This window comes from Diospyros lotus, chromosome 7, assembly GCF_014633365.1.
Source record: "Diospyros lotus cultivar Yz01 chromosome 7, ASM1463336v1, whole genome shotgun sequence".
In the NCBI taxonomy this organism is placed as follows: domain Eukaryota; kingdom Viridiplantae; phylum Streptophyta; class Magnoliopsida; order Ericales; family Ebenaceae; genus Diospyros; species Diospyros lotus.
This window is the reverse complement of record NC_068344.1, coordinates 11,611,924-11,639,204: the sequence shown is the minus strand read 5'-3', so window position 1 is coordinate 11,639,204 and position 27,281 is coordinate 11,611,924. Positions and strand designations below refer to the sequence as shown.

The 27,281-nt window shown below is 36.1% G+C and overlaps 1 protein-coding gene across 1 annotated transcript; it reads right to left on the bottom strand.

Moving 5' to 3' along the window:
- Positions 1-1,277: 1,277 nt before the first annotated feature.
- LOC127806191 (vacuolar-sorting protein BRO1) lies at positions 1,278-26,886 on the bottom strand. The gene is made up of 8 exons (XM_052343318.1): positions 25,947-26,886; positions 24,367-25,320; positions 23,647-23,736; positions 11,833-11,901; positions 10,742-10,882; positions 3,020-3,068; positions 2,268-2,371; positions 1,278-2,177 (listed from the first exon to the last, which is right to left on the bottom strand). Exons 1-8 carry the CDS (start codon positions 26,622-26,624, stop codon positions 1,668-1,670), a joined length of 2,595 nt encoding a protein of 864 aa, XP_052199278.1. The 5' UTR covers positions 26,625-26,886; the 3' UTR covers positions 1,278-1,667.
- Between the last annotated feature and the right edge of the window lie 395 nt (positions 26,887-27,281).

Here is a 27,281-nt window from a genome sequence, read left to right as displayed (position 1 = left end):
GTAGTCTCCATCTGGATGATTCCTTTCATGCTCTAATTTTCCATTTTATGTTTTTTCATTATGATACTCCAAATTTGCAAGCAGCTCATTTAGTATTTCTATCATAGACCTTAAAGCTTCACGCATTTCTAAAACTCATTTTTCTAACATGTGCAAATCCATCGAGACATTCAACCTCCTTTCATATCTTCTATCGAATCCATATTTTCGTCTATTTTATTGGTCATTTTAATAATTTTGCTTGACAACATTCACCAAACTCAATTTCCACACAAATTAACTTCTTAAAGCTTGGTTTTTTCTTACACAATTTACGCAAGATTATACACACAAGGAATCCAAGAGTCCCGAGGTGTATTCCAATTGATGAAGTATGGAATGTGAGTCCCTTTGATGAGTTCAATTTACAATTCTCTTTTCAATTTCTCCTTTCTCCATTTTCCTATCTTTCTATTTATAAGTGATAAAGTCTCTGGATATTCTTCGCTTTTTACTGAAAAGTCCCTACTCTTTGTCTGTTGTCACCATTACCCCTTCCACGTGGTGCTTAACATTATTTTACCCCCTCTTTCCATCATCACCAAGTGTGTGTGCTTAATCAGAGAGTTGAAGAAACACAATCTCGTCCAAAAACTATATTTTGTTATTTGAAAAAATGGTGGGAGTAAAGAGAAGCTAAATAAATTAAGAAGCTAACAAATTGGTTTGGAATGAAGGGACTAGATGCTTGGAATGTTTGTAAAAGCCTACGAAACCGTCTTTACTATTATTAACAAATTAAGAAGCTAAACGAATTGTTAGGGAGACCACATCGAATCGAATCCGTGTTGTTTGATGCAAGTGTACTTGCCAAGAAGCTCAAACGATTAGAAGAAGAGAAAAAAGACAGAGATGGGAGATCATGAGCAAAGTATGGGTGGAATTGTCTTATGCAGGCAACCAGCTTAGTAAGGGTCGGCAGCTTATCAATTTGGTGTGGTTGGTGGTTGCTCATTTAGGCTAGCTTGCGAGTGTAGATTCAGATCTAAGAAGACACTAATGGTGAGAAATTAAGTAGAGATCACGAGCGAACTTCTTCTTATGTTCAAAAAAGTGGCCAAGCCATTGTCAATGACAAATGGGGATCTCTTCATCACTAGGATAATCTACAATCAAGATAAACACACTCACAATGAAGAATTTAGGGCTGATTATAGCATGAACCTACCCAGCAGCACCAAATACATTATGAGAGGAGATTACATCAGACGTTGTCACAATATAAATGAGACCTCAACTCAAATAAACAAACGCAATTGCTTTATTCCACTAATCCCCAAACAATAATTGCATGCCAATAAGGCCGAACTAACTCCCAAAGAGAATACGTGGTGCAAATTGATGAACAATTGAAATCAAAATGGTTGTACAACTGCTAAATAATATTGGAAACATACCCACTTTACACTAGTGTAGAATAGTTGTAGATGATGAGTTTTTTAGCAAACCAAACTGATGGAGTCCACGCATTTTGAAAGTTGATATGTAAGAGAGGGCAGATTCCTCTTCTTCTATTCTAATCCCACAATATCCTGCTACTGGGAACGGCAAGAACAGTGAAAAAGAAGAGATGGGGGCAAACTAATACACAACAAATAATTGGGAGTGTCAGGGGAGTAACCCTACTATTATTGCTTGTAATAGCCACTCTGGTGGGGAGGAGGGTATGGAGAAGGAACTGTGTAAGGCGGCCGAGGTAGAGTTCCTGGTTGCGGAGCAGACGCATTATAATATGGACCTCGCCACCCGGGATATGCAGGTTGGCCATACTCGTGGCTCACTGCTGGCTGCTGTTGAGGAGTCTGTTGAGGTGGGTATGGGTGGTAAGCAGGAGGTGGCTGCTGTGGATTGCCATAGGGGGGAGGGTGATGGGTGTACCCAGGCATAGTTGGCTGCTCGGGATGATGGTGGTAATAAGATGTTGCCTGAGGGCGAGGAGGCTGATCTGCTTGTTGCTGTGTAGATGGTCTTTGATGATGAGGTTGTCCAGCAATTGGATAGCTGTAACCACCAACATTCTTATCTTGAAAACTGAAACCTGCCAGTTGTCTCTGTACATCTTCCATCATTTCCCGGCACTGAATGTTTCTGGTCATCACAAAATCACTGCATTGCTGCTTTACGTTTGTGATAGCATCCTATTTAACGTAAGAGATGAAAAACAGATTGTCAAAGCAAGCTTACAGACATTCGATGGAACTATGAAACTTACGAATTGATAGAAATACCTGAAGAGTAACATAAAACTTCAATCCCTCATTAATATTTTCTTTAATTTCTCGGTACTTCGCTATGGCGGCTTCAATCTGCTTGTAACTCTTCTCACGAGATACTGATAAATTGGGAAAAAGACACATAAGTGGGGACAATGCCCAAAGAGAAGCACACTTTTTTACAATAAAATTACAGAAGTTATCAAGTAGATTATCCTTTCATATTCTCTTTTTAGCAGTTCCTGGATAACATGTTCAGTTTTTGGCCCTTTTATGTCCTTGGCTCCTTGCTAGGGGCACACTCCCCCCCCCCCCCCCCCCCCCCCCTTTTTTTTTTTTATCAATGATATTTTTGTTCATAAAAAAAGATAAATAAAGGACTGTTGTAAACCCCACTAGCTGACCAGATCATGGACACAGAAAGATACATAGAAGTATCAGAACCAGGAAATATCCTTAAGAATGATGGTGCCCAAGTGTACGCCATGATGGGGGTAGATGAATTCAAACAGGCCAAGTACCATCAATAACAATAATCCTAGTTCGTAAATTTAAAGGTCTGCTATCAAGAAGATTCATATGGCAACTACGGACAACAATATGCCTAAAAACACAGCCATGACAAACAAAAAGCAGGGATGCAAGACTATTTCTAAAATCACTTAAAAGAAACATAAATTCCATCATGAGTGTATAATATGGAGATTTCTGTGGAGTACCCAAAAAAGGAAAAAGAAACATTGTCAACATAATTATTCAAGACCTACCTTTATAATCTTCAAGGTTAAAGATGGCAGCAAATTCATCACTTTGTGCCTGTAAACAACAATAGATGCTTTAGGGTCAAATTAGATTTCCAACGATAATTCACCTTTCAAAATATATTATAGGATCAAGAGCTAAACAAAGAACTTACTCCAGGCATGATTTTATTTCTCAATAATTTTATCAATGGAAGTAAAAGAGAAACTGAATGTCAATTATCAAAGATGATTGCATATGAAGCAAGAAAATCACAGCGGAGAAGTTATTCTTTCCAACTGCACACACAAGCTGTAATGCATGACAAAGAATTTTTGAGGAATATTTAATAAAAGAAAATTTCATACATTATGGTTATTTATGGAATTTTTGGAAAAAAAATTAGCAGAGTAAAGAGGATTTGAGGAGTTGTTCAGATGACTGGAAGGGGAGACCCTGGCTAACTGAGCCATGAAAAGGAACTTGGGTTTAGCTTACTGGACAGATTCAGCCAACCAAATACAAAGAATTGGTTAACTGAAGGCTTTGTGAGTGCAGTGATCAGTTTAGAATCTAAAAACTAAATTGAGCCAAAGAGAGAAGAGGTAATCCAGATTAACACACGGGCTATGTATGGAGTTCCATGAGAAGCATATATAGGTGTGTTTAATTTGGAGAATGGTTAAACCCAAGCAGACACCATTGGATTCATTGAGCAAGTGGAGTACCCAAAAAAAAGGTTTCACCAAAGAAGGATTGGTAAATACCTATAGGCTATTTAGGCATAATTACTAGGGTAATCATAGAACATTGCAGTAAAACAAATTGAGACTAGGATCAAATTTAGTGGAGTATAATAATAAAATAATAAAAAATTTGCATTGACAACATTGTGGGGGTCAGCAATTGTATGTCTATTACAAAATAAATGGTTAAGTTAGTCAAAGGAAGAAAACGGAATGCATACAATTGTCATAAAATTCAACAAGTCATGAGTCAGATTCAAGGTAAATTTACCTAGGTGTCATTCAAAGGAATTACTGGGGGCTTTAACATAGTTTGGTGTCAAACTAAGAAGCATGCAAGGTGCTAAGTGGCACTCCAATTTCTTAACCTTGCGTGAGTGAGTTTTGGAGGTTGAGATGGCATAAGATGATGAGATTGCATGCAAAGAAACTTTCATACTCTGCAAGTGTGATAGTTCTAAAGAAATTGAGTGACAAACTAATAAATAGAGTAAGTGGTAGAAGTAGAGAAAATAAGAAAGTGCGAGATAAGATTTTTCATCAGAGTGGTGCTTGGTCATATAGAGTGAGAGGGACAGAAAAAGAGACTTTAAAGAATTAAACCTTCTCTAAGTATTTGGCTAAGAAGAAAAATTGAGAGGAAGATAAGACGAACTAGGCTAATCTTCTTAAAGCTATTTTTGGATATGGGGCATGAGCACGATTTCTTGCATTATTTTTTACAAGAATGTTAGATTGCATGTATCTTAAATATGTTGAAAATGGCCATACATGTGCTAAATTGGTAGTTCTTGTTAAAGTGAAGCAGAACAAAAAGGGAGAACACAAAACAGCTAAGAAACCAAACTCAAATCAATTCTCAAATTCAAAATCAATAATCAAAGTCTTCTTGATGTTGCATCTCAAAAAGGATTTGTAGACATAAATTGTAACATCCCGCATCGAGCAATAGGAAGAACCAAAACAACTTACCCTGATGGAACTACGTGAACTTCCCCAATTCAAGCACACTTAACCCGAGAGTTTTTTGCCTACATTCAGCCCCAAAGGTATCTAGCTGGTGTTGTTTCTTTCCTTACTTACCCTCGATATATACTACCATTCTCTAGGCTCTTCAGGTATTACATTCTCTCTCTCTTGAGCACATGACGTTCTCGTCATGCGATGTTACAACTGATCCCAGATTTTCTCCCCTTTGGAGACTGCCATCCTAGAAGCTTGCCAGAAGCCGCTCCTTGTACAAGCCCTCGAGCCCCGGCACCACTCCTCGCCCTCATTGGACTGCCTTCACCAAGGGTAGACTCTGATACCACCTGTAACATCCCGCATCGAGCGATACAAAGAACCGAAACTTCCCAAGGGGTCACCCATCCTTGAACTTCCCCAGCTCAAACACGCTTAACCCGAGAGTTTTTTGCCAACATTCAATCTAAAAGGTATCCAGCTGGTGTTGTTTTCTTCATTACTTATCCTCGATATATACTACTCTTCTCTGGGCTCTTCAGGTATTACATAAATCCTCTCTAATTAGAGAACATATCAAGGAAAAAATCACATCCTAATTGGAATGAAAATAAAATCTTCCCAAAACTATGTAGGAAAGAAATAAACAAAGAAGGAAATATATTAAAACAAATATATTATTCTTTATTTTCTATATTTTGTCTTAAAATAATATTTTCCATAACATTTCCTTGTGTGTCCATCATTCTGCCCTGGTTGAAACGAACTCGACTTTGACAAGTTAAACTGCAAGAACCACTCCAAGAGCTCAAGATCTAGGACTCGAAAATCTGGGCGATCTTTCCACTTGAGGAGGAATCTTCAATAACCACCATGAGATGAAGCAATAATCTCATTGTCGAGCACATTTATCACTTCCTTTTTTCGATAGGCGTGGGACATGAGTACTTGGTGATTTGCAGGAACACTAGTAGGCAAAAAAGAAGGCTCAAATGTGCCTTGATAAGGTGAAAAGTCTTCCACATTGAAAATAGGACTAATATTCATATTATCAAGCACAAGCACTAGCTTGAGCACATAATTTCTTAATGAGTGTTTTAAGTGCTCAAGTCAAATATGTACCATGATAATCACCTTCTTTAAATTCCCTTGCCCTATGATGTACATCAACAGCAAGTTTATAATCAGTATTACTCATTGCAAATTTTCATCTAATCTTAGGACATACATCATGGATGTGTTGGGCAAAATTTTCTGCACACACTGAAATTTGGCCTTCTGGGGTAAGGGTACAAGAGTAATAGTGGCACAAGAGGAGTACCAATGAACGATCTCAAAAAGACACTACTAGTAGATTGAATAGCAGTCATTATAGGCAAATTCAGCAGTTGGCAAGACCAGATCTTAATTACTAGACTTCCCTTCCTAGAAGACACCTAAGCAAGTCTCCCAAACTATGATTCATGACCTCAGTTTGTCTATCTGTTTTGGGGGTGGAAGGAAGAAGTGAACTTCAAACTTGTCCCAAATAATTCCCATAGTGACTTTTGAAAATGGCTAACAAACAGGATCCCTATCAGACACAAAGGAAGAAGGTAAAACATGTAACTCACCAAGCTCTCGAAAGAAAAACTTAGCAACATGTGAAGCATCAGTTGTTCTGCTACATGGAAGAAATGTGCCATCTTAGAGAACCTATCCGTTACTACCAGAATTGAGTCATATCCCCTAACAATCTTGGGCAGTCCTAGGACAAAATCCATACATCTTTGCAAGGTGTATTGGGGATGGGAAAAGGAGTGTATAAGCTAGTTTTGCTTTTCTTAGCCTTAGTTGATAGGTGGAACACTGAAATAATCCTAGAGACATCCCTCTTCAACAATGGCCAGAAAAATCTATCCTCAACAAGTGCAATAGTCTTATTCCTCCCAAAATAACAGGCTAATCCACCTGCATCTGTAAGTCTCTAGATGCATGCAAGTGGTTAGCTTGTCATTCTGGGAGGGATAAGGTCATTGCACTTGTTGAGTATATCCATCTTTGAAGGGGGAAGTCTCAAGGATTGTTTCACAGTGTTGCACCTATCAACTATCTAAGGCTAAGGAAAACAACATTGGCTTGTACACTCTTCTTCCTATCTCCCATACACCTTGGAAAGATGTATGGATTTTTTCCAAGGACTTCCCAAGACTATTAGTGGGTGTGACCCAATTCTGTTAGTAATTGATAGGTTCTCTAAGGTGGCAAATTTTCTTCCATGTAGAAGACCTAATGCCTCACATGTTGCTAAGTCATTCCTTCAAGAGGTTGTTAAGTTACATGGTTTACCTTCTTCCATTGTGTCTAATAGGGATGCCAAGTTTGTTAGCTATTTTTAGAAGACGTTGGAGAAATTATTAGGTACAAATTTGAAATTCACTTATCTCTTCCAACCCTAAGATGAACAAATTGAGGTTGTTAATAGTAGTTTGGGAAGCTTGCTTTGGTGTCTTGTAGGAGAGAAACATGATGATTGGGATTTGGTCTTGCAAACCACTATTTTTGTGTATAATAACTCTATTAATTGGTTTACTAGCAAGAGACCTTTTGAGATTGGTCATGGCTACTCCCCTTGCAACCTTATTGATATCCTTACCCACAGAAGCCTAAATTTCTAAGCTTGTACAAAATTTTGCCCAACACATCCATGATTTGCATCCTATGATTATACGAAAAATTGCAACAAGTAATGTTAATTATAAACTTGTTGCTAATGAACATTGTAGGGCTAGGGAATTTAAGAAGGCGATTATGTCATGGTTCATATTTAACCCAAGCACTTCCCCGAACCCTCCTTCAAGAAACTACATGCTCAAGCTAGTGGCGCATTTCCATCATTCAAAAACTTAGACCTAATTCTTATTTACTTGATTGGCCTAACAATATGAGTATTAGTCCTTACCGAGGCACATTTTTGAGTCTCCTCTTTCACCCACTAGTGTTCCTATAAGTCCCGAAGTTCCTTATGTCCCATTCCTACTACAGCAAAAGGATGTGATAGATGTGCTCAACGATGAGATTTTGGCTTCATATCATGGTGGATTCCTCGTCAAGTGGAAAGATCATCTAGATTAAGATAATACATCGATTACTGAGGATGATTTTCGAGCCCTAGACCTTAAGCTCTTGGAGTGACACTTGCAGCCCAACTTGTTAGACTCGAGTTCTTTTCAACTGGGAGAGAATGATGAGGGCCATGCAAAGAAATATTATGGAAATATATTATTCTAGGATAAAATATAGAAAATAAACAATAATATATATATATATTTAGTATATTTCATTTCCTTTCTTTGTTTATTTCTTTACTGAGTAGTTTTGGGAAGATTATATTTCTATTCTAATTAGGATATGATTTTGCTCTTTGATATGTTTCCTATTTAGGGAGGATTTATAGTCTAGAATGGTAGGACCCTATTCGTTGCCATCGCCATTGAAGACATTCAAAGCCCTTCAAACCAACAATAATACGTATTGAGCAAGCACGGGAGAAAAGTAGGGTTAGAGCTTCTAGTTGTCAACTTTGGTGAGGAGTTGAGTGGGTTTTCAAATTCAGTGAGACCTTTGGCTAGTTCCAATGTTATTGGATAGGGTTTATGACAACTTTAGTGAAACCTAAAGATACGAACCTTCTTCACGATGGTCTTCAAAACACTTCAAATGAGCGTTGTCATGTTCAATGGTGAACACCAAAGGCAATTACGGCTGAAACTGATGGTGGGTTGAGTAGGGAGAATTGTTGATGTCCTAGAATTTTCAAAAAAAAATTGGAAAATCTCCAAAAAGATTTAGAATTTTTGGCTCTAATACCAATTGATGCAAAACCGAAAGGGAGAAAACAAGAACTAAAACAACTAAACTCAAATCAACTCTCAAATTCAATACCAATCACCAAAGTCTACTTAATAATACATCTCGAAAAGGATTTATATAGACTATAAATCCTCCCTAATTAGGAAAAATAAGAAAGACCAAAACCATATCCTAATTAGAATGGAAATATAATCTTGCTAAAATTACTTGGGAAAGAACTAAAAAAGAAGGGAATGAGATATGCGAAAATATTATTGTTTATTTCACATATTTTGTCCTAGAGTAATATTTTCCATAATATTTCCTTGTGTGTTCCTCATCCGTCTGTTGTATTTGAAGTTGTTAAAATGCTATTCATGTCATAGTTTCATGCAAGATGTTTCTTAAAAATGTATTACTCACCCCCAAACTGTATTTTCCCTGTAAAATGTATACATACGTAGACATAGTAGGTTCATCAAAGGACAAGATAAGGCCCTAGGAGTAAAGGAGATCAGCTACTAGCTTGTAGAATTTATTTTAAACATCTGATATAGTTAAAGGCGAGAAATTTGAACAACTTGGATTTAACTATATTTTTGAGATGTAATGGTATATCATTTTGTATTATGATTGTGGTTTGAACATGAGTAGGTTTGTTCGTGTAGCGCATAATTTAACCTTTAATTATCATGAGTGGTAGCATGATAAAGAGATTAAAGATGGGCTCACTAGAGGATATTAGCAGTGTAGATAAGCCAAGCCATGAACTGATTCATCCTTAGTAGAACAGTGAGGAAATAATTAAGTTGAGTTGAAAAGAAAAGATTTTGACATTTATTGGAATTAATTGGAAAAAGTTATATTTCCCCCAGTTTTTGGTATTAATTATTTATTAGTAATGTCCTGGAGAAGCAGGGCATTACACAAGCTATATTGTATAAAAGCGAAATAGACCCATATCCACAACCCTGTTTAATAAAAACCAAAACTTCTTCTCACAACCCTGTTTACACAAGCACTAAATGTTCATGGTTGTGTCACGACCCTAGGGTTTAGCTAGGGTCTAGGGAGGAATTCGGAAGAATTTGGGAGAGAAACGGATAAAAAATTGGAAGGAGATACGTAGCAGAAATTAAGAGAAAGGGAGGGAAAACAAGGGAGAACTAGAGAGAGAAAGTAAGAAGGAAATATGAATTCACTAAATCATACCAACATACATTTCTCTACATTTTAGGGCCTATTTATAAGCTATTCAATAGTAACTGAAATCTGGAAAATAGCACCCACGTGCTCCTAACAACTCACAAAATACCTCTTACTAACTACTACAACCTTATTACAATAATGCCTTTCTCGCTACCCATGAGTTGTGACAGATATTTCTCTGTTCTTCTGATTTCTCCCTTCTTTTCATATTGAGAGGAAATATAACACATAAATCAAAGAGAACCATCAAGGCAAAACTTGTATAATTTTTGTTAAGCCCTATCAAGTCGTCGACCCTAAACATGCCACAAACACTATATCATTTCCTAATTTCACCACCCCTAAAAACCAATGATGCTTTTTCATCACTATACCAAGGACCATCCAGCATATTCAACAATGAATAACACAAGTTTATGCCATCAAACAACATGTTGAACTTGTAAAAGCTTGCTTCACCATACCAAGGACCATCCAAAATTCAATCATTTATAGTTTCAACAACCGTCCTCCCCCCTCAGGCTAAGCTTCCAAGTTGAAAATAAGAAGCAGAGGAAAGCAATCAAAACTAAGGACCTGTTTGATAGAACTTTCAGTTTTCTATTTTTCAATTTTGGTTTTTATTTTTGTGTTTAGTTTGACAACTTTGGTCGCCAATGGAATGAAGGGTAGGGGAGGCAAAGAAAACAAAAATGAAATGGAAAATTACACCTATTTTTTTGTTTTCATTTTTATCAATTTTTTTTCAAAATGAAAATAAAAAAACAAATTTTAGTTTCTGTTCCTGTTTTCACAATGATGAAAATGAAAACAGAAAACTAAAAGCAAAATGTGACCCAACAAGCCCTAAAAACACAACCTAATCATATATTTGCATCCACAGACCAGACAAGAATTTGCTTTGCGCAACCATGGCACAAGTTGAAGGCAAATGACCATACTCTATAGTGAGCAACATAGAGGAAAGTAATTTAGAAAATCACAGAAATAAAAACAAACCTGAATTTGTAGCAAAAGTTGCTCTTGTGCCTCAATGTTCTGGGCAATCTCCTCACAGATGTGATCATATTTTGCAATCTCCTTCCTGAAAAGATCCTCATAAGAGCCAGTTGATGCCATCAACTTGGGCAATATATCATCCTGAGTATACAAAAAATAAAATTAGCCAGCAAAGGGCACGCACAAACTGAGAAAAATTGAGCACTAGAAAACTTACAACTACAAATAAAAGAAAGATAAGCATCAGAAAAGAATGCACAAAATAAAAAACCACTCAAATAAGCATGACAATTTTATTAAATACAAAATCAAGGCAGAAAAGTCCAGTGGAAAATCATCTGTGCGACACAAAACCTCAACTAATCATGAAAATGTTTACACCATAGCATGAGATACCACCTTTAAACAAAACAATCAAACAATATTTGAAAACTTTTGACTTGTCCATGATAGGTGTGGACATGAAAGTTCCAGCTCAAAAACTAGACTTGAGCAGGGTACACTAAACCATTTGCCATCGGCCCGAGTAGGAGAAGACAGGAGCTTGAGAACAGCTCACACAACATCATCCTCACCATCAGTAATAGAAGTTGAAGCAGACCAGAAAAGAGCTTTCTAGAACACACCCACATATAGAAGAACCAATTGATAAAATGGAAGGCATTTAGGCCAGGTCTACTCTCTAAAACAAAGTCCATTTCTTAACACAATCAGAAAAGAAAAAAGAAAGACATTTTAATGAGAAAGAGCAAGAAAAATATAAAGTATTTAAGTGCGTTTGTGTAACAGCTTATCCAAGGATAACTTTCAGACAAGAACCACAGAATGTGGCTGCTTTCAACATAAGTAAAACATAATGCAAATCCTCATGCTGAAATCAGATACAGGAATCAAATTGGTTGAACAAGGGAACAGCTTACATCATCTCCAAAATCAAGAAATGCAGGACAAGCATCTTTTTTTAAACAGTAGACGTGAAGCCTCATCTTCCCAGAGCAATCAGAGCAAAAAATAAGAGAAAATAGAAAGAACAAAACAATTTATTGCCAATATGAACAGTTGCAGAGATATCATCAATAAATGTAGCAAACCTTCCTCTTCATCTCTTTGAGCATGTCTTCAAGCCCTGCACGTTGAGCACCAAGAGTCTCCAATTGCCTCTGTAACAGACATGCAGGCAAAGATTAAGAAGAGTTTATAAAATCAATCAGTGACATGGGCAATAAATGTTCTTGGCGAAGTAGAATAACAACAGTGGTTGCAATGACAGAGAGAAAGGAATCAAAATGCCATTTCCTACATTGTCTTACTATTTTACTAAGAATTTATATACCATGCACCCGTGAGGTCTGGTACAAGGTCTGGTACAGCTACAAGGAGTATCCCTCATGTTTCAGAAATTATATTAACCGTCCTTAATGTTCAAAAGCTGTATTAGATCGATTACTCTCTGCCATTAGATTTATGTTACACAGGTATCCCTATTGCTTTATATACTTAAAACAGATTTCTTAACATTCATTTAGTGGAGGAGAGGTCAGTTTAATTTCTAAAGTGTGAGAGGTACATGTAATTTAATGGAACAACAGGGGTACCGAGGGTAGTTCACTCTGAAATAAAAAATACCACTTACATAGGTCAGATATAACAATATTTTCAAAACCATTAAGATATCCAAACTTTTGAAAAATTAATTAACATGTCTATTTCACCTAATATAGACGTATTTCTCATAACAAATCAATGCAACTATTGAAAAAGATAAAAGAACTGTAAGGCAGTTAAGAAAAGATGATATCCTGATAGAAACAGGAAATGCATGGGAAGAGTGGAGAACTTTTGGTTAATCAAATTATTTAATGTGATTGTTCAATCAAAAAGAATGTTGGATGAAAAGGCACTTTAATACTTATTTATAAGAATAGATGAAAATGTTTTGAGTTGTGAAAATTACTGCAGGGGGAGGGGGGTTGTTCAAGCTAACGAATCTAAAACTTTAGGAGGTGGTAGTTCAAAAGTTGAGAGAAACTAGATATTTGAAAACTAATTTGGTTTTATGCTTGGTATGTCAACAATGAAAGTTATCTACTTATTGAGATGCCTAATGGAAAGGTCCAAAGATAAACAAAAGGATTTGCATATGGTATTTATAAACTTGGAAAAGGTCTATGACAGAGTCTTGAAAGAAGTCTTATAGAACGTGTTGGAGAAGAAAGGAGTTCAGATTGCTTATTTAGGTTATTAGGAACATGTATCATGTTCTAGGATTTGTGGAGGAAATACTGAGACTTCTCCAATCACAAGTGGATAACATTAGGAACCTCTATTGAGCTCTTACTCTTACCTCTTTACTTTTGTGGTGGATTAAATCAGAAAGCACAATCAAGAAGACGTGCCCTAGTGCATGTCATTTGTAAACGAAATTATCTTGATGGATGAGACAAAAGAAGGCATGAATAATAAACTTGAAATAACGAGGAACACCTGAGAGTCCAGAAGTTTACATTAAGTAGGTCAAACATTCAGATATAGAGTATAAATTCAGTAAAAATAGAAGTGTGGATATTGTTACTGTGAAACTTGGAGACCAAGTTATCCTTAAAAAAGAAATCAATTTTTATATCACGAACCAATTGTTCCAAAAGAATGGCAGATTATGGAGAATGTTACTTAGGCAAATCTGCAGAATGTTATTTAGACACAGTGATGGAGCCAGGACAAATGCCCAGCAGCGGCAATTTTTTAATATAAATTATGGTGTAAAAAAGTCCTTACTTTTTAAAGTTGATTCTAGCATTAGTAGCTATATAATACAATAATATCATTTACTATGTCATACTCCAGCCAATTTCCAAACTCAATAAAACAAGCGGTACAAAATTTTCACTGAATTTTTTTTTTCTTTTCCAAATTTGTCTAAAAAATTATAATCACAAAGTTGACAAAATTTGTTTTGTGTGTAAATTACACATATATTGCCTTATTGTTTATCAGAATAATACTCTACAATTTAAAAAAATTAAAAATATTTTTCATCATCTTGATCACCAAATTAAAAATATTGATCATTGATCTAATACTGTTTTCTCTTGAAAATATTTGTAACAAATTATAAAATATTTTAACTATCCAAAAAAATTGAGTTTGATTATAACATAAAAACTATCAATATAAAATAAAAATAGGGTTTATTTGAGAAGTAAACTTGGCATGAATTTGATGAAATTTTTATAAAGAAAATCTTGTTCATTCAATTTTCTTTATGTTTTAGTAATTTATTCCATTACTTCTTCTCTGTTTCTCTTCCTTTCCTCTCTTTTTTTTAATTTAATTTCAGATCTTTAAACAGCCACTGTACAAAAAAAAACACACACACATATATATATATCCTATAAAGGATAAAAATTTATTACTAATAGCACTTTTAAATTTTTTACATTTATGAAAAGTATCCCTTTATATCGTTTTTTACATAAAAACCTTACGTTGTTTTCTTTTGCTAGAACCCTGAACAATTTAAAAAATCTTAAAATAATTAATCATTTTCTATTTTTAGTTACTTTATAACTTATCATATTTTTCCTTGAAAAAATTGATCGAAATTTCATATATTTGAGTGGGGGCAATTTTGGAAAAATATTCAAACACTATGCCTAAAGTGTAATTTTTAGAAACTTGCAGTGGGGGCAGGAGTTGGGGGGCTGGCAATTGGCCTCCTCTCAAGTATGTGGCTCTGCCACTGCTTAGCCATAAAGCTCAAAGTAAAGTGCATGCAGCATTTTATGCAATCATAAAATTCCTCGAAAGTTGAAAGTGAAGTTTTATCAAACCTCAATAAAACCATCTTCATTGTATGATTCAAAATCTGTAAGTGCCAACATGTGCAAAATATGAGAGCTTAACAAAGATAAGAATGTTTGATTTACAAGGAACGCCAAAATTAAAAATGAGATTATATGTAATGATGTTAGAATGATGCATATTGAAGATAAGACAAGGGAGTAATGATTAACATAGTTTGGACAAGTGAGAAGAAGAAACATTTGTGAATGGATGAAATGGAGTAAATTTGTAGCAAAAAAGGAAGAGAAAGACCAAAGGAATGAAAACCCTTAGATATGATAGAAAATAACGATGCCCAACAGAAGATATGGCCAATGATAGATTGGTATAGGTCTAGAATTCATGACATCAACCCCATCTAGTGGGATTAAGGCTTGTTATTATTATTGTCCACTTCAATTCTTCAAAATCAAAATCATCCGACACTATGACCTCTAAAATGAAAATAGACATGCATGTCAAAAACATAACTAGCACAACAAAACATAACTAGTACAATAGACACGGAGGAGTGGAACTGTTAACATGAAAGGAAAGGAAAGAAGAAGAGGTTGCAGCCTGTTTTTGGAATGTTTTATTTTAGGAATGATTTATTTAAGATTTTATCTTGATTAGATTAGTTTCTTAAACTGATTAGGAATCTTTCCTAATCCCATTGTATCATAATCTTTCCTAAATGTGTTGTAATCCTTCCTATTGTAAACTTTCTATAGCTGTAATTTCCAACCCTATAACTAGGGCTGCACATAATGAATATTTATGCTTTCCGTTAAATCTTCAGGAACTAATATGTGCCACAAACTCACATGATTGCACATTGGATTTATTTATTATACATTCTCAACTCGTCTGTTGAAAGACATTTTCACATCAACCTAGAAAAGCCCAAGATGAAAGCCAGACATCTAAGAATACTTGAGAACTGCTATGTGTTGATGCGAATAAAATCCTTTCAATGTCAACAACAATATATACATTAATTCACATGCATAACTTGGCTTTCCCTTGCTGGATACAACTACTACTACTACTATAAAAGTGACTTGAGCAACCAAATTACTCTCCGATCTACTAGATTTAATTTAGTGGGTGTGTACCCAAACTTTGAAGATTTTGGTCTCTTGTAAGCGAAAAAGAATAGAACAGGGTTCTGAACTTAAGTGAGAATGGTAATAGAACAGAAAGGTGTAGAGACTGCTAGGCCCTTTGATAGAGATTTAAATTTTCCATTTTTATTTTCTATTTTTTTGTTTTCATTTTTGCATTTATTTTTTTTTTTCTCTTCTTCCTCCTCCTTTCCACAGTTAGTAGTGGGAGTCGCAAGGCTGACTTGCAATGACTCCCAAAGCAATCTAGGAGTCACTGGTCGTAGTAGGGGGAAAGATTTGTGTGGAGGGAAGGGGAGGGCAAGGAATAAAGTAAAAACAAAATGAAAACTGTGGAAACACCATACTGCTGTTTTCATTTTTCTCAAAAAATTTCAAATTTTCATTTTTTTTTTCTTGAAAGCAAAAATAAACAACAAAACAAAAATTTGTAATTCAACAATAATACCATATCAAGCTTAATCATGCTATAGAGGGCCTACAACATGAATTCTATCTCATCAATCATTTCAATCTACAACCTTATCTTCTATAAGACCCTTATAACTCATGTAATACCTAAAAGTTCTCCATCAAGTTTTTTCTTGGTCTCTCTTTTGCTAAAGACTTATTTCATTCCATCCATTCTCATCATAGGAGTCTCTATTAGTCTTCTTCTCACGTGACAAGATCATCTTAATCATGTCTCGTGATTTTATCTTCAAAAATTTACTTCAATTTTACTTCAAGTAGCCTCATTTTTAATTTTATCTTTTCTTCTATAGTCACACATCCGCCGTAACATCCTCATCTCCTTACACTCATATTTTGCACATGGAGGTGTTCAATACCCAACATAGGTGCTATACAACAGAGTTGTTTCTTAAGGTCATCTTATAAAATTCTCTTAGGTCTAACAAAGTTTTACTATTACATAAAATGTAGGATGCACTTTTTCAATTTAACCACCCCAGCTTAGTTCTATAGGTAACATCTGTATTAATCTCACAATCCTTTTAGATCATTGATTCAGGATATCTGAATTAATCTTTTATTGGTATAACTTGATTTACATATAATATTTACTAATTCTGTTTTGAAAATTTTGAAAACAAAAACTGAAAATGGAAATGCAACAAAACGACCCAAGATTTCAGTGGAATGTTTCAGCCAGACCCATTTTCCTTTTGTTAAGAGTCAATTGTGCTTATACATTCATATTTCTTTCCACCAGGTTTGACAATGACAAACCAGCTTCTACAGATACTACAAACAACATACCAAGCATTTATCCCACTATGTAGGATCGGCTACATGAATTCCAAAATTGATGATATAGAGACCTAATTTTGATTCAGATACACATTATGGGTACCATAGCATATAGCTCACTAAAAACTTATACAAAAATAATAATAATGCATATCCAAGTGGCATGATGTACTATCCTTCCTTGAATACCACTAGATAGAGCTAAATATCAGATGCCAAAGTTGAAATTTACTGTAAATTTTAGGCCATTAATTTAATTTTTATAAAGTTTTTAAGTAAAAATTCAGTGAAGAGGATACAAATCTTCATATGGAGTTTTTCGTCAATCATTTCATACATTGTGTTGGAAGATTGGAAGATTCAAATCAGATCGGAAAGATTATTTCTGTTTCCTTTTTCAGTATTTCCTCTCTCAGTTTGTTTCCTCTTTTCTATCATTTCCTAGTTTAGAGATTGAGGAGTCAATTGTTTCCAAATTAACTCCTTAATCCTTGCTTCTCTCTGTCTATATATTGTTTTCAATCCAATGAATGTATTATCGGTGGAATCATTTTCAATATAGCTACTGATTTCATTGTATCAGAGTTCAGCTGCGATAAACCCTAGCCATCTAGGTTCTAATCAACCCTAGTCGTCCAACGCCACAACAATCAAGCCAAGCCACCCAGGCCAGCCATCCAACATCGCTACGATCAACCCTAGCCATCTAGACTAGCCATCCAACGTTGCCATCCACTGCCAGGTGAAAACTAGATTCGGCTTCATGGCGGGCATCCCTTCATCACCGACCAACATGGAGTTTGTGAACACCTTGTCGTCCAATCATACCCTGAACCCTAATCCAATCAGTTCTTCCAATCCAGCGAATTTTATTCATTCGATTCCAAACCTCCAGATCTCTAACTTTAATCCCTCCATTCAAATCACCCAACACAAACTAAATGGGTTGAACTTCTTTGAGTGGTTCCAATTGATTCTTCTAGCAATCAAAGGGAAAGGGAAGATGGGTTACTTAACAGGTGAAAGGTTGTTAAAATCGTAAAATCGTAAGAGGGTCTTCGACATGTAAAATCGTAAAATCGAGTGCGATTCAACTTCAAAATCGTAAAATCGTAAGGGTTTTCAGTGCAAAAAATTGTAAAATCGTACTCATAAAATCGGGAGTTTAACAACCATAGGTGAAACTGCTACTCCACCTAAAACTGATCCGGCATACAAGACGTGGGAGGCTGAAAATTCCATAGTTATGGCGTGGCTGATCAACTCTATGGAATTGAAAATCGGCAAGACCTGCCTATTCTTCAACACAACCCATGAGATCTGGACAACAGTTTAATAAATGTACTCTAATCTCCAAAATTCTGCCCAATGCTTTGAAATTTGTTTTGCCCTTCATAGTACTTGGCAAGGAAATATGTCCGTCACCGAATACTTCAACATTTTGATTGAGTTATGGCAAGAAATGGATTTGTTCTATACAATTAAATGGAAGTGTTTCGATGATGGTGTACTATATAACCAAATATTGGAGAAAGAGAGTTTTTTATTTTCTTCAGGGGTTTAACAAAGAACTAGATGAAGTTAGAGGGCATATTCTTGGGATAAAGCCATTGCCTTCAATCAAAGAAGTGTTTGCCATGGCAACAATTCTTTACCATGGTAGGAGGGCATATTCTATGGATATATATCATGCATTACAAGATGAGAAATGAAAGGCAACAGTTATGGATGAAAGGTAGGCTTTAGAAGCTAATGAAACTTGGGATATTGTTAACCTACTTGATGGGAAGAAAATTGTTGGCAGCAAATAGGTCTTTACAGTAAAGTACAAGTCAAATGAAAGCATTGACATGTACAACACTCGACTAGTAGTCCAAGGGTTTACCCAAACCTAAGGACTAGATTATGAGGAAACTTTTGTTCCGGTGGCCAAGTTTAATTCTATTCGAGTTTTACTTTCACTGGCTGTCAATCTAAATTGGAAATTGCACCAGCTGGATATCAAGAATGCATTCTTAAATGGGGAGTTAGAAGAAGAGATTTATATGAGAATACCCCTAGATTTTGAGACAGAGAACACAAAAGAGAAGGTATGCAAATTAAAAAAGTCACTATATGGTCTCAAGCAGTCTCTAAGAGTCTGGTTCAAGCGGTTTAATGATACTCTAACTAAGCTGGGATACAAACAAGGGAAGACAAACCATACCTTATTCATAAAACTTGAAGCAGATGGAAGGAAAACAATCCTTATTATATATGTGGACGGCATTATCATCACAAGGGATAACATTCTGGAAATTGAAAATCTCAAAAGGCAACTAAGGACTGCATTTGAAGTAAAAGACTTAGGAGAATTGAGATAATTCCTTGGGATGGAAGTAGCTAGAACAAGGAAGGAATTTTTATATCTCAAAGGAAGTACAAAATAGACTTGCTGAAGGAAACTAGTAAACTCCAGTGTAAACCTACTAGTACTTCATTAGAACCTAATTGGAAAAATAAAGAAGATAACAGAAGAAAGTACCAAGTGGACAAAGGAAGATATCAATGCTTGGTGGGTAAGTTAATCTATTTATCATTCACACGTCCTAACATTGCATATGTTGTAAGCATAGTTAGTCAGTTCATGCATTCACCTACAAAAAGACATCTTGAGGTCGCACGTCACATCCTCAAGTACCTTAAGCGAACACTTGGGAAAGGACTTTTGTTTAAGAAGAGTCAAGACAGAGGGATTAGTGCATTTGTAGATGCTGATTGAGCTAGTTCTATTGAAGACAGTAGATCTACATTCAGATATTGCACTAAACTATGGGGTAATTTGGTAACGTGGAGAAGCAAGCAGCAACCAATAGTGGCATGTAATAGTGCAAAAGCAGAATATAAAGCTATTGCTCAAGTCATATATGAGGTAATTTGGGTGGAGAAAATAATGGAAGACCTACACATACCAATATCCTCTCCAAAAAGGCACCATAGTGACAGTAAGTCGGCAACTAATATTGTGAATAATTCAATACAACGTGACCAGATGAAACATGTAAGAATTAGCCGACATTTTCTCAAGGAAGAAATTGATAGAGAATATATAAATCTTGCTTATATTCCTACTGCGTTTCAGGAGGCAGATATTCTCACTAAAACAATACAGAAGAAAGGGTCACCAGCTTGAGGGGGAGTGTTAGAGAAGATAAAGGAGAAATTACAAGCTATAAACAAGAAGATAAGAAGAGAAGAAGATGAAGATTTATATGGAAAAAGATGGAGAGTTCGAACTAAGAAGATAAAAAAAAGAAAGGATAAGGCTACTTTAAAACCAAATAAGTCAATCCTAATTCAAATAAACACTAATCTGGAATATGTTGTTGTAATCTATTCCTATGTTTTAGGAGATTGTGTACATATATATTGTAGCCCTCAGATCAATGAGATTATGGAAGTTCTTTCCTCTCATAAAACTTCCAACAGTTTTTTCTTTTTCATGTATGGAGCTCTCCAAGATCAAAAGTGGAGAGTAGTTGTAATGGATGAAATGATAGCATTGAATGAGAACAAGACTTGGGATATTGTTCCTCAACCAGAAGGAAAGAAGGTTGTTGGGTGTAAGTGGATCTTTACCACAAAACTAAATGTGATGAGAATATAGACAAATACAAGGCAAGACTGGTTGCTCAGGAATACACTAAAACTTATAGTATAGATTACAAGGAAACGTTTGCTTCTGTTGCAAAGTTGAATTCCATTAGAGTCCTTATTTCTCTTGCTGCCAATCTGGGGTGGGATTTACACTAAATAGATGTAAAGAATGCATTCTTGAATGGAAGCTTGGAAGAAGAGGTATATATGGAACTTCCTCCTGAGTTCGAAAAGAACAGAGCAGGCATGGTGTGTAAACTGAGAAAATCCTTATATGGACTGAAATAACCCCCTAATGTGTGGTTTACTCGGTTTGGTACAGCTATGAAGCAATTCAGTTACACTCAAAGTCAGGCTAACCATACTCTTTTTTATAAAAAAGTCTTAAGGCTGAAAGAAGGACTATACTTAATAGTCTATGTAGATGATATGGTGATTACTGGGGATGACACACAAGAAATTGTCAAACTTAAAGGTCAGTTGCAGGCAGAATTTAAAGTAAAAGACCTTGGGCACCTACAATACTTTCTTGGGATGGAAATTGCTAGGAATAAGAAAGGCATTTTTATTTCCCAAAAAAAGTACACCCTTGACCTACTGAAAGAGATAGGGAAAGTGGGGTGCCAACCTACATGGACACCCCTAGACCAAAATTGGAAGCACAAAATTACCGAAGAGGATCCACCAGTTGAAAGAGAGAGATATCAACACCTAGTGGGGAAGATGATCTACTTATCTCTCACCAAACCCGATATTGCTTACAATGTCAATGTGATAAATCAGTTCATGCATGCTCCCACAAAGACACATTTGGAAGCAATGAGTTAGATTCTTCGTGACCTAAAGAGTACTCTAGGGAAGGGTTTACTATTCAAGAAAAATGAACCAATGGAGTGTTGAGTGCTATGCAGGTGTAGATTGATGTTCAGTTGAAGACACAAAATCTACTATTGGGTATTGCACAAAAGTATGGGGAAATGTGGTGACCTAAAGAAGCAAGAAACAGACAGTCATTGCAAGTAGTAGTGTTGAGGCTGAATACAAGTCAATTGCTCAAGGAGTGTGAACTAATTTAGATTAGTCGGTTACTTCAAGACCTATCTATTCCAATGGAAGAACCTATGTAGTTATACAATGATAGCAAATATGCCATCAGCATAGTTCATTATCCTATTCAATACGATAGGATGAAGCATGTGAGAATTGATAGAAACTCCATCAAGTCAGAAATTGACAATGGGACCTTCACCTTGCATTATGTGCCAACAAAGTTGCAAGAGGCTGACCTTCCTACAAAAGTTCTATTGAAGTCAAACTTTGAGTCATATGTTAGCAAGCTGGGAATAATAGATATCTATTCACCAACTTGAGGAGAAGTGTTGAAAGATCAGAAGATTCAAATCAGATCGGAAAGATTATTTCTGTTTCCCTTTTCAGTATTTCCTTTCTCAGCTTGTTTCCTCTTTTCTATCATTTCCTAGTTTAGAGATTAAGGAGTCAATTATTTCCAAACTAACTCCTTAATCCTTGCTTCTCTCTGTCTATATATTGTTTTCAATCCAATGAAAGTATTATCAATGGAATCATTTTCAATATAGCTACCGATTTCACATTGGCAAAAGAAAAGATAAATATAACACTAAAAATTTTGTTTTTTAGCTCTTAATGACAAATAAATATAACTATAGTATGCACCAACAAGTTTTGCATTTACATATGATTATACCAGATAACAAATTTTGATGTACAGTATAAGTACAATGTTTAGTTTTCATTGATCCATATCATAAATAAAATGATATTTCAAAAAAATAATAGAGTAGCAAAATTACAGGTTTCCTTCTATTTAAAACTGTTGATGCACTAGTCCGTACAAATCCATTTTTATTATAACATTTGTCGGCAAATAGGGTTTCCATCAGATGATGACAGCTAGGGTTTGGTTTCTAGCCTGGGAAAGATGGCGGCTGGTATTAATGGAAGGTTCTAATCATTGGTTAATTGATTGGTGATTGATTGATTGTCTATGTTTTCTAAAAGTAGAATTGTATCTTATAGATTAGCATATGTTTCCTAATTTGTTTGTATCCTAAATCTGTATAGTTCCTAAATCTAGATTTAGAATCCTTTCCTAAGCTAAGTTTAGTATCTTTCTAAATCATGTAAAGAGCCTTGTATAAATCAAGCTCTAACCCGTGAGTAATGTAAGACGGAAGGTTTATTTTCTCCTAATTCTTGACAACATTACTTTCTGTACACATTTATCGGAGTAATGTAGTGAATTAGACATCTTTAACTGACAGAACTCTGATAAGTAATCATAGTTTCGACGATTGTTATAAAACTAGCAAAACAAATCCAGCATTCATATACTGTCCAGCATTTCTTGGACATTCTTTTACCACATCAGGAAAACAAAAGAGTTACAGACAGTGTTAAGAGTAGTCTTTCCTTAACTCTTTACAATTTTCATCCAAGAAAAAGATTCCACATCACAAATGGCTAATTCCTCATCCTCCAAGTTCTAAAACTTTCAGCTTGCATTTTAAGAAGCTAAGAAACTTTTGCCCCTTATTCCACCATTTAAATTTCAACATATACCAACAATTGAACATTGCATTTAGTTCCCATTATAAATAAATATAAAAATCATATGGGAACAACTTAACCCTACATCAGCATATCAGCATGCAAGGCTATGGATTATAACTGAAGTCCTGAAAATAGCAGGATAACCCTAAAAATAAGTAATTGATGCACTTGATGGCAATAAAAGGACTGGATCTTGACAACTGGAACAACATAACTGTTTCAGAAATTTGAATACCAGAAAAGTATTTATACGTGTAAATAAGGTTAATCCTTAAAAGAATCAATAGAATATAGTTCTTCCCTTTTGTTTTTGCCAGGCACTTTTTTTTTTTTTTTTGGGGGGGGGGGGGGTGGATTATTCAGTAATTAACTTAGTACTAACCTCAAAACAAGCATGAATTTAATAGAATGGCAGGAAACTCAGCTACAAATTCACAAAACAAGCATGCATTTAATAGAATGAAAAGATCAAATTACCAAGCTCTGCTTCAGTGCCCCCACTATAGCATCTTCATTAGCATCCAAAGACATTATAGGCCTTGCCAGTGTAGGCAGGGCAGATTCTATCTGTGTGGAGCCAAGTGCATATCAGTACCCATAGGAAATGAAGAGAATGAGAAATTTAGATTCAACATACTTAGAAATCTATAAGGATTTCATCATGAAGGGATAAAAAGGAAAGGATGACACAGAAGTCAGAAATGCCAAAACCAAAACAAGCCAGAACATTGAGAATAAATTAAGTGAATTAGCTAGTTACAAACCCCAACAATAAACTAAGTAAACAAGCCTTATACCAAGAAGAAAATTATAAATAAATTGAAACAAACAACTACTTGAATGTCCACAACTTCCTCCTAGCAACAACACAAATTGGCATATGAAAATATAGAAGAGGAGGAACCACCAAGAAGCACAGCCATAAATTTTCCATGAAACAAATGTGTGCATAAAGAAAGAAATTAGAATCTCTTCTAATACTCTCCTTAGACAGGACCAGAAACTAAATTCAAATAATGCTTTCGAAATCCTATTAGGAGGCATATGAGACATCCTTTAAGCCAATCAAACAAGTTGGTTAAATTCATAGAACTCACAGAAACAAAGATATCATTATAAGCCAAAGACCATGAAAAGCCGGTGCCTTAACTAATTACACAAAGGAAAGAGTGCACCAATCCTTGTAAAAAGACATACCGGGCGCCGGTCAAGGATTGACATGAGAATGGAATGATCCCTCACAGAACGCTCAATCCGGGCATCACTATCTGCAGCTTGCTTCAGATTTCCTGCAAATCTATTTAACCTGTCCTGCAAGTTTTTTGTTAAAGTACTGGATTGAGGCCTAGTCCACCGCACCCCGAATTGGCTTCTAAATTGTGCATCTTCTGTTGCTTCTTTCTGCAAGAGCTCCTCGGTCTGGACAAGCAATTCCTGATTCACCCTCCTCAAATCTCTAAGTTGTTGTACCTCAGCTTCTAACCCTGCAGGTCCCCCACTAATTTGAACTGCCTCAACATCTTCTTTAAGAGCTGTTGGCAGGCTGAAGTTTCCTTCCAAAGCAAGAATAGAATCTGGCAAGTCCATTTCCCTGAGCCTCACTCGTGCAATTTCACTCCCTTGCTGCAATTTTTCAGCTTGTGTTCTTATGATATCATCAACCATTTCAGTGTATCGAGAAAGAGCTTTGGCACTGCTATCAGGGACAAGACTTGCAAACATTTTTTCTTTGCTTGCATCCAGTAGGTCATTCATTGGGATAGGTTTAACCATAGAAAATGCTGGAAGAGGAGGTAGAGAACTGATGGGAGGAACCCTCATCAGGTAAACTCGGTCATTCTCCTTCACAGCCCTCTCCAGGTTACGGTTTAAATTGCCTTCCAATTTATTCATTGCATCCAAAAGCTGTTGTGCAGCACCCTTTGAGGATGGTTTCTTGGCTTCAGACAAAGCATTAATCCCACTCTTCAGACGAGCAATTTCCTCAGCAATCTCCTCTTTCTCATGCAGCTCTAAACCATACCTATAGCACGCCTCAGCATAAAACAAGGCTGCCTTTAGCTGAACATGGCTTAACCATGTCTTGTCAAAATGATCTTTGAGAGGTGTAACATTTAATGCTGCTAAAGCTTCCTCATAGTAGATCCCGACCTGTAATCATGTCAAAGCATTATAGTTCCGGCATAATTACCTGGTCATATAATTCCAATGTCAAGCAGTATATAATTACTACAAGTGGCATCTCCTAACATCCTCAAGAAAATTCTAGATTTGGCACAGTGATCATAGGAACAATTTTATAGACTCGGGGATGAATTTAAACAAAATTCTATCCTATTTATGATGAAGCCTACTAAGCATATACCTAAACTTTTTGGCATATTAAAACCATTGCACTATATACATAACACGTAGGATATCTGTCTCATCTTGTACTAATCAACACCAATACCTCTGCTTGGTAATGGTTAGCCATTGTGCCACAAAACCCGGGGGAATGGCACAAACTGGCTACATGCACGCCTGTATTAGTAACTGCCTAATACAGTCATTAATGTCACAATTTACAGAGAACCTTAGCAGATAGCATTCTTGGTGTGGTTATCTAAATTCCCCATATTTGGTGATGAACCCATGACATATTGACATACTCTTTTAACTCCAAATCGTCGTGTCGATAAAGAGAAGAAATATATAATTACATTCCAAGAGCACCCTATAAATCATAAATCTTTCCATAGAGTGATCAACATTAGCAACATAGGCTAAAAACTTACCTGTCTTGAAATTTTAGAACAAACTCCAGGAGTACTCCCCTTGGCGATAGTGTTCTCAAAAACACATTCCTGCGCTTGGGCCAGCATAAGCCTCTCCAGCATTCCCGCGCACTCCACCGACAAATCCACGGTGGCCGAGCTCCCCATCGACGCCTTCGCCGACTCATTATCCCTGAGAAATGCGAACGCCCCCGCCGCGGCAATAAACGAGTGCGAAGCCTGCCGCCGCCCCTCAACTGAAGCCCGATCGAATGATAACCCGATCTGGCTGTTCACTGCGCCCAAATTGAACAGCACGGCAGCTTTTTCAAGATGGATGTTCTGCTGCGAAGCCTTGAGCTTGTTCTTGAAGGCGTCGTGCCAAGTGAAAGTCACGGCGTTGATGTGGTCCTTACTCGGGGAGATAGGGAAGCGCGACTCCACGGCACAGAGGGCACGGTAGTAGCTCTGCAGCAGGTCGCGGCGGGCGGTGGGGGAGTCGGCGGCGCTGCGGTCTAGATCGGAGCGCATTTGGTTGAGGGTTTGGAGGTCGTCCTCTAGATTTTGGGCCTCGCGCTCCGAGTAGTTGAAGACTATGTAGTTTCGCAGCGGGCGGTAGAGATCGACCGCCACCGTCTTCTTCTCGTAGATCGCCAGCATGATGTTCGCCACCGCCGATGACGACGCCGGTGATGCCATGACTATTGGTGAATCGAATTGACTGTATATACGCGATGCGATCGAATAATTCAATTTGTGTATGAGAAGAAGAAGAAGAAAATTGGGGAAACGATGATGCCGATGAATTCGAGAGAATCAAGACTCATGGTCTGCAACTCATGGATTATCAAGCAAGCGGCAAGTCAAGTCGAATAACAAATTGATCCCTTCCTTTTTTATTTTATTTTTTTTCCGACTTCTCGACTAAGTCAGGCACGAAGGAAGTTCGGGGTGCAGACTGGCCGTTTTTATGACATGTTTGCCCTTAGAGATCTTCTTAATGGCGCGGAAAATCGATGATAATAATGTAAAAAAAAGAATTAATTACATTAATAATCAGTTAATTTTGTATTTTGTTAATGTTTGATTACTGAATTTTGAAATATTACATATTAGTTACTAATATTTTAAAATTATTACTATTTAGTTATTGAACTTTAAAATATTACCTATTAATCACTAATATTTCAAAAGTATTTTTTATCTGTCACTTGTGAACTTAAAAATCAATGACTAACGAGTGATGGATAAAAAATAATTTTGAATATTAATGACTAGTAGGTAACATTTTAAAGTTCAGTAACTAAATAGTAACAATTTTGAAATATTAGTAACCAACAAGTAATATTTCAAAGT

Bases quoted from the DNA above. Each gene is read 5' to 3' on its own strand.
- LOC127806191 (XM_052343318.1), bottom strand. From the start codon at position 26,624: ATGGCATCACCGGCGTCGTCATCGGCGGTGGCGAACATCATGCTGGCG. The intron at 3,069-10,741 runs GTTTGTTTTTAT...TGTTGTTTACAG, and splicing joins AACTTTTGCTACAAATTCAG to GCACAAAGTGATGAATTTGC. The intron at 2,372-3,019 runs GTAGGTCTTGAA...CCAATTTATCAG, and splicing joins TAACCTTGAAGATTATAAAG to TATCTCGTGAGAAGAGTTAC.